The sequence below is a fragment of the Monopterus albus genome, unplaced genomic scaffold, assembly GCF_001952655.1.
Source record: "Monopterus albus unplaced genomic scaffold, M_albus_1.0 scaffold143.1, whole genome shotgun sequence".
In the NCBI taxonomy this organism is placed as follows: domain Eukaryota; kingdom Metazoa; phylum Chordata; class Actinopteri; order Synbranchiformes; family Synbranchidae; genus Monopterus; species Monopterus albus.
This window is the reverse complement of record NW_018128023.1, coordinates 1,511,575-1,523,579: the sequence shown is the minus strand read 5'-3', so window position 1 is coordinate 1,523,579 and position 12,005 is coordinate 1,511,575. Positions and strand designations below refer to the sequence as shown.

General features: G+C 39.7%; 2 protein-coding genes across 4 annotated transcripts in view; both read right to left on the bottom strand.

Moving 5' to 3' along the window:
* rims3 (regulating synaptic membrane exocytosis 3) overlaps positions 1 to 5,422 on the bottom strand; it is a 50,874-nt gene extending 45,452 nt beyond the window's left edge. The window contains exon 1 of the mRNA XM_020614196.1: positions 5,230 to 5,422. The gene's annotated coding sequence lies outside the window, so the exon portion shown is untranslated. The remainder of the gene's footprint in view (positions 1 to 5,229) is intronic.
* Positions 5,423 to 5,871: 449 nt separating this feature from the next.
* Positions 5,872 to 12,005, bottom strand: part of nup42 (nucleoporin 42) — a 6,414-nt gene continuing 280 nt past the window's right edge. Inside the window, exons 1-7 of one of the 3 annotated variants that reach the window (XM_020614183.1) lie at positions 11,585 to 11,660; positions 11,260 to 11,506; positions 11,080 to 11,168; positions 10,880 to 10,956; positions 9,662 to 9,748; positions 9,452 to 9,554; positions 5,872 to 8,624 (exon numbers count right to left, since the gene is read on the bottom strand). In XM_020614183.1, the coding sequence (XP_020469839.1) occupies positions 8,089 to 8,624; positions 9,452 to 9,554; positions 9,662 to 9,748; positions 10,880 to 10,956; positions 11,080 to 11,168; positions 11,260 to 11,506; positions 11,585 to 11,645 (1,200 nt within the window). In that variant the 5' untranslated portion in view covers positions 11,646 to 11,660 and the 3' untranslated portion in view covers positions 5,872 to 8,088. Of the gene's footprint in view, positions 8,625 to 9,451; positions 9,555 to 9,661; positions 9,749 to 10,879; positions 10,957 to 11,079; positions 11,169 to 11,259; positions 11,507 to 11,584; positions 11,661 to 11,993 lie in introns of those variants that run through there. The other 2 variants (XM_020614184.1, XM_020614185.1) reach the window with 2 other exon arrangements.

The following is a 12,005-nucleotide window of genomic DNA, read 5'->3' as shown; positions in this document are numbered from 1 at the left end:
GCGGATGTATTAGATAAGTTTAATAGGTTCTTTGTGAATGTTGGTCCTGGTTTAGCAAGAAGCATTTGTACAGATGACACATCTGTCACTACAAATAACAATACAATCGAAAAGAATATGAATTCTATGTTTTTGAAGCCCATAGTTGAAAAGGAAATTATAGAGATAGTGAATAAATGTGTAATTTGACCCCAAAGATGGGGTCATTAACCTACTCTAACCACAAGAATAATCACCTTTATTGGCCAAGTATGTTACACACAAGGACAGAAGGTACAGAACTGAGGCAGCCATCTGTGGCGCCAACTCAACCGATGGCTCTAAGCATTGGGGGGTTCAGTGTCTTGCAAGGACACTTCGACATGTGGACTGCAGGCACAGAGATTCGAACCTTCAACCTTCTGGTTGGGAGATGACTGCTCTACCCACCGCCCCACTGTCACCTCAAAACACAAAGCATCCCTTAACCTATCCTCACCCAAGCAAAGAGCAGATTGGATTGACACACAGCATCTGCATTGTATTTACTCAGGTTAAGGTTTATAGCAATAAAGAAAAAAATCTATAGCAATTTCATGAAAACACTATGAAATTCTAACATTGAGCCACACTGATAACCATCACATGGAGTATCATGTCTACTGTTCATTCACTCTTCCCAAACTTCCCCTATTTTTCACACTGATCTCTTCACAGTTGAGCTCACAAGGAAATATTTCCATCCTAGCAGTGAATCTAATACTTTGTCCGGGGTTTAATCCAACAGGCTTTTGGAGAAGTGAGACCTCACAGCAGTCTCTAACCAGCTCACAGGGTTTCTATCCACACAAACCACCATAAGAAATGTGGTGTGAAAATGCAACACATTATCTACTTATTCTCCCTGCAGTTATGCAGATTAAAACTCCCTTTAGTAGTTTTATTTTTTCCTTCAGAAGTTGTTTGTTGCCTTTTTCCATTTGTGCCCTACGAAGGTTAACCCTCAATCTCTTCCTGCTGTCATTCTCACCACAACCTGTAGTCTGTCCATCAATGAACTAGTCTTTGCATCTTAAGTTACTCTGTCAGCAGCAGAGAAGGAGATTTAGCAGAAAATAGAAGTGGCTAGGCTAGAAGGAAAGTGGGTTAAGAGGGGAGTGACAGATGAGAATGGGAAATTTCCTAAATCATGGCCTACTTTCTCTGGTTGACACACAGCTCAGTGACATCTCTCACACTATCTCTCAAACCTCCATCTCTGCATCCCATCTAGGATGCTGGGAGCCAGCCTGGGGCAGTGTAGCACGCAAGATCTCACCCTTCTCCACCCAGCCTAGACAGCATGGGCTGTGGTCTATAGAGACCTGGCCATGGTCAACTAAAGCACACCTCTCTGCCTTATTTACTGCTAAACCTCTGGAAGAGACATGTGCATTGGAACATAGTCAGATCCTGTGGGAGGGCAAAATAACAGCTGTATATTTTATTTCTCTGCTCGCTAATGTTTTTAAGACTTCCATGGCTTTTAATCCATTTATTTCACAACCTCCATTTTATATATGATCTAATATTTGGGTTGCTTGCGTGTTTGATGTCAGACTCATAACTGCCTCTTTTATACAATGGGATATTAGCTAGTCAATATTATTTGCCATTATGTAATGTGTTTTTACCACTTTTACCTACAACTGCATTTATGTAGTTTTTTTCATATTACAAATAATACCACATACATAATACACAACAGCACTGTCTAAACTAAAAATCCATCTTGTTGCAATTCAACAATTTGCAACAAGTTAAATTCATAATATCATACACTAAGGAACATAGACTAGACTGTTACCACAACATACTGTAGCTACAGATAGTTTGATGGTCAGTAGCAGTGATAGGATTTCTAATTACCGTTTTATTTCTCTCTTCTACAGAATTTCAGTCCCACTAGATGTTTGGTTGCACTGTTGATGTAAGATAATAAATGAACTCCTTAATATTATCATGCAAAGTCACTGTCTTGGAACTTTGGGTCTTTTTAAGATAAGACAATGTCAAGTGATATGCATTAAAAATTCTGATGAACCCCAATAAAAGCATTAGTGTTAATCATGTTTGTTTTCTGGTTTAATGTGAATGCTGTATAAATATGGCCTAAGTTAATAAATAATTCACAGTTAACAAAAAGCCTATACTGCCTATTTTTATGTTGTTAGACTTCTCTTAGCATGAAGCATAAAGTCTCTGTGAAAACTGTAAGGTTAGCATGCAAGCCATCTGCGTGCATATAATGGAGGCCTTTGATCCTGCAGCAGTGCCAAAACACATATCAGGTGTTGAGTGGAATTGATATTTTTGAGGACGGTTGTAGATTCAAGTATCATTTGGAAAAACTACACTGACATTCAACTGAATGATCACCTGACACCATGCACTGAAAAATACAAACTTCAAAAGCCCATAGCCACATCCATATTAGTTGAACGCTTCTGGATATGATTCAGATGGAGTGTGAGTGTACAAAATAATCTTGCACAAGACTACAGTGTCTCATCAACAAGTTTGAAGTGAGAAGTGAAGTGCGATAGCGACCGACCATTCATAGCCACTCTCTTTGATGTTGCATACCAGTTGGCCACTGAACTGAGCATTACAGATGGCTGTCGACAAGTGCACACAGCCGCATAAAGTGCAACATCACACAGACATAAAGACACATCAAGATGCACACACTGAGGCCTGTTCATTATCAAGATACTGTAAGTGTCTGCTCTGCCCTTTGGTTGTTTTCACTGGATTTTCATTTTAAAGAAGACCAGGACTAGCAGCAGGCAACTACAGATCTCAAGTGTGGTCAGATGTGTCAGTTCATATATGTGAGTTGCACTAGATTTGGCCTTTGCCCTTTCCAGCTCTCAATTCTGTGTGGGCCTGTGAGCAGAGGCTCTTTGATGGAAGATGATACAGTGCATTAATGGTCAGGCTGGCCTTTGGAGTAGCCATCTTGTCTCTCTACTACTCAGACTCAAACACATACTTGTAGTCACTCACATACATGTTTGTTTGGACTTTACATTGACTTAACTACATTCATTTCCTACAAACTTGATCGAACCTTAACCATAATAACTACTTGCCAAGCCCTCCTTAAACTAAGTTGTCACCCTAAAATTCAATGATGTATATGGTGGGGACCAGCATCTCTCAATGCAACTAATATAGCCTGCTATCATCTTCATTACTTTATCACTTAAAATAACATTTCTGTATGCATTATAACAAATTGTTTTTCACAAAGCGGACAGTTTGCACATTGTGCAGTCTCAACAGAGCCACATACAGCAAGTCATTTCTGCATACATGTCACATTTAGTACATATTTATTAAAAAAAAGATGCAAATGCAAAGATCAATCTCAAGATTTCAAATTGTGAGGACACAATTTAAGCCATCACAACTAAATTCCTAACCTCAACCCTTATGCTAACCTAAAGCTAATACCCTTCCAAAAGCTCTTTGAAGTTGTGAGAATCTAAAATGTCATGTGTACACACACACACATCTGATAAATATTGCAGAAGAGCTGAGATCAGTCTGCCCTCTGAACTTGTCTCAAAGCTTGGTAGGCACACCCATCCAAATATGAAGCTAAAGTGTGACAAAAATACATGAATATTTTATAAACAGTCATGCGAGCTGTGTCGCACAGCTGTTTGAGGATGTAAAATGGGTTGACAGATTTTTTTTTTCCTTCTGTCTTTGGACACTGCAGAATTTGTAGAAAACGTCTTTTGCATTTAAATGTAGGACTTATGTGCAAATAGAGAGATAAACACATGGCTTTCTACAGCACAGGGCTGAGTCTCTTTCTAGCTCTTACTGTCTCCTATCTCAATGAATTTACTCAGGGGACCAAGTACGAGTCAGGCAAGGATAAAAAGAGTTACGCACATAAATAAGTATTCTCTTTCTCCTCAAAATGGGCCAAAGAGGGCTTACTCCTTTAGTACCTGTTAATGTAATCACTCAGTACTTCACACTCTGCAGCACTAACTACACGTCAGCAACATCAAACAGCATTCCGACTGTTTTATTTTCTCAGTATGATGTAAAGAAAAAGACAGGGAACTCTGGAGTCCCATCACGTGTTTTTACCCCCATCCACAGAGGACGAACACAGTCTGAGCTGAGATCAGGGCAGTGTTTTGTGTGTGCGTGTGTGCCTTTGTATTACTTCCATCATGAGGACTGAAACCTGTTAACCTGTGGGGACCCGGCCATCCTTGTGGGGACCAGAAGCTAGTCCCCAAAAGGAAATCACTGAATTTTAGGGTGGCAACATGGTTTAGGTGTTAGGATGAGGTTAGGTTAAGTGATAAGGTCAGGATTAAGTGTTAGGGAAGTAGTGGTTATGGTTAAGGTTAGGATAAGTCTACAGGAAATGAATGCAAGTCAATGTAAAGTCCCCACAAGGAATGAAAACACAGCATGTGTGTGTGTGTGTGTGTGTGTGAGAATGAGGCATCTGACAATCTCACACCTCAGCATACAGATGACTTGACCAGAGAGAGGCAATTTAAAATATTAATTTTCAACCCCCACACATACACTTCTGCTCTCCCTTTATTGCTACCTAGCTCACATACACTGACACAAACACCGAACACAGGAGAACCTGCGCTTTGCTTTCTCCATGGCAATTCAAGCAATTCAAGTGTCCGAATACACCAAAGCAAAACTGATTTTAAAAAATCCATTTACAATACATTTAAATACTCCGTGTGCATTAGAAAGCTAAAAGTAAAAAAAAAAAAGAGAGAAGAAGTTTTAGGTCACATTGTAATTATACAGACGTAGGCTACTGTGAGCTATCGTGTCCATAGCATATGACCAATCCTTTTAAACAGTTAAGCAGATTGACTTAAGTAGGCATGAACCTGTAAGCTGGGAGGCATTTTGGCAATGCTAGACTTAACCTGCTAACAAAGGGCAGAATAAAACCGAAGAAAGCTGTCTCAACACTGACAATAATCATCTAATCGAGTACCCTCCACACACAGGCCTATACATTGTAACACTATAAGACAAACTCAAAAGCCTGCACCTAGTTTGAGCCATGCGCATCATATCACTGATCATCTGTTCTGCTATTAATTGCATTATTTGCCGTATCAGTTCATTTTATCATAGCCTCGTTACAGGGAACCGAGCACAGCAATCCCTGTAAATGAAAAACAGAATCAGAGCACTTACAGCAAGGAGGAGCGAAGGCAAGGTGTGGGGTTCGGAAGTTGTCAAATAAACGTTTGTTTCTGTCGTTTCTGTAAGAATGTCATCGTTTGGGTTTTATTTTTGCTGTGCGGACATCGTCTCCCTTCTCTGCTGCTGATCACACTGCATACACAACGCGATGCTGTGTGGAGTGGAGTGTAAAGGAGGGAGGGCGAGGGAGAGGTGCGACTGGAAGACCTGGGTGCTCTCAGCTGGCAGCAAACAGCGACAACATGTGGCCTTATGAGGGAAGCATGAGGAAATGCTGTCAACCACAAGTGTGGAATAATAACAATTGTCTCTACATTAATGAAAGGCTATACAGCAGCACATTTTTGAACAAGATTTGTAATTAGACAGTGGTCTTACACGTATAACTGCTTAGATTTTACACTGATTGGAGTCCAAAAAAGCAATACATGCAACTTTTAACTGGTCTTTAGTTTTACTTTTGTTTGAATGTCAGTGAAAAGGCTTTCCTCTCAGGGTTGTAGGTCTTTGGCTCTTGTTACCATTGCTAACTCTGAGAGACGAGACAGTCCAAGTAACTTCAAAACAGTGCTGATTTATTCAAAGGATCACAGGTAAAATTAACATTACACGCTCAGGTATCTTCCACCTCCAACCTGCACGCAGGCAGATGAAAGATGAAAGACCCTGAACCCACCAGGCCTATACATTATATCCCCTATTGTGCCTGGTATACAATAGTCTGCTGGCTGTAGCTTCTTAAGTTTTAGCATTAACAGACAGAAATAGTCTTCGCTATGAGTTAATTGAACTTTCAGCAATACAACAAATAGGAATACTTTTCAAAATGTCAAGCTGTTCCTTTAAGATGCTTCTTAAAGCCCTCACCATTTCAGCTACAATTACATGAAATTTTAAAAGATTGCGGGACTTCGTGGTAGTTGTAGCCCACTTTGTTTAAATTTAGTTTGTTCTAAGCCAGATAGCTGTTATACATTCATAGGACAGGGTAGATGCAGTACTTGGGTTCAGAGCTTTATGGACAGTAGATTTTAATGTTTTTCAGTTTTTGTATTTTATAAAACCAAACAAAAATTCAACTAAAAACAAACAAGACACTCATGCTGTGTCATTGTTTTCCTCTTCACTTGCAGAGCTTGCAGCACATTAATGTAATGAATGTAATGTAACATAATTTTCTGACCAGCCTCTTACTGCCATGTAGTACCACTCATCCAGTAGCCTATTTGGTGAATTTATTTAATGCAATGGGTTATTAAGGTCAGTGTTAAGAGAATATGTTGCACTGAGTCTAATATCAACCTAGGGAGCACAGAAACCCAGGTTCAGACCCTTGCAAGTGAATCATGTCACTCAGTCAGCCATGCAGCAAGCCACTCAAATAGGCATAAATCAGAGCCTTGGATCAATGCCCTGCTTCCCATAGGCGAGCTGCTGTGGCACAACAAAATCAATTCCACCCCTGGATTCATTGTTTCAATTACTATGCCTTGTTCTCTACTGCAGCAGTAAGGAGGGCCGACTGGAATCAGACCCGCATCAAACATTTATATAAGCAGTGAACCCAAATCAGGGAATTAAAGTGGTGGTAGGAGGATCTGTTGCTGTCATCAGCTGATACAGTGACCACAGTAGCAATGAACACAATGTTCATTTAGGTAAAAATGCTGATTTGGAGAAGCCACAAGGAGGAGCAATTTTATTAGATGCAGACAGAAGTCATAATTCAAAAGGACTGATATGTTTAGAGCTTGCATGGTTGCAGCTTTGTAGAATTTATGGTCTACACAGGAAATTGACAAGACAAACAGCCCCTATGGAAAAGTGTGTTAATTGTATTAGCACACCATATACAGTATGTCTTCTCTGTGCTGCTGGAGTCAGGTCACAGTCAATTGAATTACAGTACAAAATGTGGACATGTGACCGGGTTTCTGTAATAGAAGTTGGGGAATAAAGGAGAGGTGTGTACAGTACAAAGAGAATTAATGCACTTTTCCATCTACTACGAATATGTGGAAATTAAGCATTAAGCTAAATAGATAAACAGTTGGTGGTGCTAATTCTCCACATGAAAAAAAGCCAAGGCACAATGCAATGACAGTTGATTGAACATAAACAAAAATGATTTGGGAAAAAATGTGTTTGTTTCATATAATAATTCGATGAGAGAAACAGCCTCCTCACAGTGAACTGATTTTTTTAGTCTGGTGCAGTTTTTAACTTGAGTGGCCATTTAGCCACATGCTTCATGAACTGCATGTAATCATATATTCGCTGTTTGTTTTCAGAGAACTGATTGGATAGGAAGAGTCTGAACTGCCATCTTGCCAAACCCAGCCATTACAAGGAAGTTATACAGGGCTCCTATAAAGAATTCAGTAAACTACAGGTAAACTATAGGTAAGAGGACATTATGTCTGAATTGGTCCATGGCTTCTGTGCAAACAGAAGTTGCTAACCAAGTTCATACCATGTTTTTAAAATTTTGTCATATATTGAGAATACAGATTCAGACAACTTTATCTCAGCAACTGTTGATAAGTTTAGTGTCAGCATCTCAACAGACTGTATATTTTTAAAAGAAATCCTATACCTACTAAATATGTAGTTTGACAAAAGACATAATATAAAAATTGTAAATATTGTGCAGCTATACATAATGTCCACTTTGCACATACACTAAATCTTCAATGGACCAAGAGAAGGTCTCCCCTAGTAAAATGAATGTTACATATGTGAAAATTACCTGCATCTTAAAAATCAAGTCAACAAAAGCTGTGTGCAGGAAAAAAAGTTTGTATACCTGTATATCTATTTATTTCAGAAACTCTAAATTTCTCCCACATATTATACTACTAGCATGTTAGCGGGAGGAGGTTTTAAAGGAATCTGACCGAGAGTGAACCTCTTAGCCTTGAACTGATTCAGCTCATCTGGGGCCAGTTTACTCTCAGGGGAAAACAGACTGTTCAATGCCACACTAACAGACCCAGTTCCTGCTGCAGGTGGAACAGTAGTTGTCCCAAACCCTCCACTCGTCTGTCCAAATACACTGCTGCTTCCTGCTGCGACAGGTGCTTCAGCCCCAAAACTGCTCCCAAATCCTGATCCAGTGTTTGCTGTAGAGGCGAAGTTAAACCCTGAGGCAGTGCCAAATCCTGAAGCGACCGCTGGTTTGTCAGAAGCTGGGGCAGCGAAGGGGAAAGTTGAAGCCAGAGGAACAGGAACAGAGGACGAACCAAACCCAGAGAGAGGTTGTGTAGGAGCTGCTAAGGCACTGCCAAAACCTGTTGGAGCTGATGGTGCACCCGAAGAACCAAATCCACCACTTGGAGCGGCAAAGCTGAAACTGCTGGCCTGCACTGGTGCCAAAGCTCCGAAGCCTGCGTGGCCAGTGAGATTTCAGAATTAACACAGGAACAATGGTGATAATGGATTTGATTACCTGATGCTGTACATTCATATACATTCAGGTCCTTGACTTTACACTAATTAACACGTATTTACTAAATATTTGTTATTTACTAAAGTTTTGTGGTTAATTTTTGGCTCTAAACCATTAAACTGCATGTATTCACTAAGGAAACACAGCTGGGTTTTGTGCCAGAAAAAAAAAAAAAAAAAAAAAACCACAGGGGGGCATTCCTGTTCAGGGAGACCAAAATAGGGAAGGAGAGAACAGAAATTTATGCTGCGACCGAGAGACTGGAGGCTAAAATTTAAAATTTAACATCAGGAGAAAACAGGTGTAAAATTTGTCATCTGGGATCTCGTCGGATTGAAGAATGTTTGAGGAGGCACAGGATGTTTGTAAACTGCATCACTTGCCAGATGAGAATAATATGAGGGACTTTTATAGACTTTGAGGTCTAACCATGCTTCTGTTAGTGAATAAAATAAAAGATAATGTGACTGGCAGAAGACTATTGAGCTCTGGAATATGTTTGTTGGTTCCTTCAGCCACATTAAAGTTCACTGGCAGTAAACTTACACTTTCTTCCACGATCCCTCTCAGTCCACACCTGGGCAACAGCCCATAGACACAATGATAATTTGTGTTGTTACAAAGGGTAATTTGCTGGGGCCATTTCTTTGCCAGGAGCAGTCGCTTCCATTGGTGCTTTGCAGGAAAGCTGGTTACTATTTTCAAAAAAGCTGAGCTATGACTTTACCCCTCTACTATTAGAATGAAGCAATACTTGATCTTCACCTCTGCTTCCAAAGTCAGGTGCAGAGGATCCAAATCCAGTAGTGTTCGTTAAACCAAACCCACCTGAAGATGCTTGAGGAGCTGGATTGTTTAACTCTGAAAGCTGGAAGGAAGGTAAATACAGTTATTATCAAAACATGATCATTCAACTTAAAAAGTCATAAAAATGGATGGGAGTATTGTTACAGTGACTGTCTACATGCATCTCACCAAAGCAGTACGGATGGCTGGATTCATAACCTTCAGTTCCTGCACCCTGCTTCTCCACTGGCTGAGCAACTGATTGACACCATTAACCTAAACACATCAAACATTTGCTTCTTAGACTTGCCCTAGTGATGTGTCGTTCACGAACGATTCGTTCATTTTGAACAAATCTTTCCTGTGACTTGAGAACATCGTGCCATCTCGGGGAGTGATTCGTTCATTTTGTGTTGACCACGCATGTACAACATCGGAGATGAGATTAGTACTAGTGATGGGAAGTTCAGATCATTTTACTGATTCGGTTCTTTGAATCTCGTTCAGCAAAATGAACGAGTCTTTTTTCGAGTCATTTTGTTCATTTAGTTCACTAATATGTCAGTCTAAATGAATCCACCCCACCTAGTCACAGTAACTGTCAGATCACTGAAAATGGGTCAAATGCAGCCAAGGTCATATTATAAGTAATATCATACCTGTGTCTTGAGGCTATGCAGTCTGTTACTTCATCGCCTCACCTCCGGATATTTTGGGTCAAATTTGTTTGGTCTTTTGTCAGGTAACATCCTAAGCTAAGCTACGCCGTGCTGTCTTCTGTATAGTATACAGAAATATTTACCCTGATGAAGTTTAAAGCTTTAACCAACTCTTCAGTGTTATGGAAAAGAATCATATTGACAGATATTCACAAAATTATAGTCTGTAGGAAATAAAAAGCTATTTTATAATAAAAATAAATGCATAGCCTCAAGACACAAGTACGATATTACTCATAATATGACCTTGGCTGCATTACAGTTCTTTCTTATTCAAAACGTGATCAATACATGTGTAAGTTGATGGGGAATTAAAATGTAACATTTTAATAACATTCTGCTGAAGTGAACGAAATGAACGAAATGACTCGAAAAGAAGATTTGTTCATTTTGGTGAATGAGATTCAATGAACCGAATCAGTAAAATGATCCAAACTTCCCACCACTAACTTGCACACATTTTAAAATGCATTCATTATTTGCTATTTTCCCAAACAGCACTATAGTCCAATTCAAAATGATGTGACTGAGATACCACCTATCATCTTTATTAAAAGAAAAAACTACTCGTATCCATGCAGAACACAGAGTCAAAAGTCTAGCCACTTCACACATTCACAGAATAAAGCTCCCCTTACCAGTCTGTAAAAAGCTATTAGGATTGTTATTAATGAGACACCACACTTACATAGCCCTGTAGATCTCCGGAAGCTCTTGTGGAGTAATACTCTAGCCTGAGCTCTTCTGGAGAGAAATCAGTAAAACCTGAAGAAAATAAAAATCCAGTATTTTGGTGGTTAATGTAATAAAAACCATCATTTATAACTAGTGTCTTGAATACAAATAACAGGAATCATGGATTCAAATGTATTAAAGACCAGTACAGACCAGATAAAGGTGTTTTAGAGTTTGAATAACACGAGAAGCACCACTGCCCTGAACTTTCCCAAATCTCCATGTCAGTCTGAATGACCTCCCTGGATGATCATTAGACAAACATGAATTAACTTCTTATGGCAAAAACACATTCATTTTAATGCAGCGTGGCTTTAAAAACAGCAAACTCACAGCTTTTTGTCATCATCATCACCAGTCATTCCTCTTCTGTCAAAAGTGCTGGGAGCACTTAGCTCCGAAAACCTGTTTTGAGAGGAGAAGCTGAATTCAGAGCTCTTCGCGTTATCTCTTCTCCCGCCTCCTCCTCCTCCTCCTCCTCCTCGCCCCCAGTCATCACTTCCATGAGATGAGAACGATGATGGTTGGATATAGCTTCCTTTTTGCTGGTTGGGATGCACCCAAACTCTGTTTCCAAACCCTGAAATCACAACAACACCAGTTTCTTAGTTACACTTTGTGCAGTCTACTAACTAATGTTGTCAAATGCCAACTTCACCTTCACAAAGGTTATTTTGTTGAGTTATATTAAAAATGTGTTGATTCAACGGAATTATCATCTTGGAAATGGGGTAGTGGTGCTGTTGTCCTGTGTCATACTGAGAGGGGTGTGTCTAAAAATGAAGTCTCTCGTCTGTGATTTAAATTTAGTTCAGCTTATGCTCAAATAAAATGGTTGAGTCGACTAACCCAGCTAATCAACGTGACCCTCCTCCACTGTCCAAAAACATGAATGGCGCAGAAAAGAAAAGGATGATGTTAGTGAAAGAAAAGCGAAACTTAACTTCAGCCTCCTAGTTGTACCACTAATTCGACAGTAAGTTAGCCAAGTCTTCCCTATAATACTAGCAGCTACAGAACCACTTCAGCTTAAGTTTATTTTTATTTCTAGTTAACCTCACCTCCACCCCCTCCTCTGG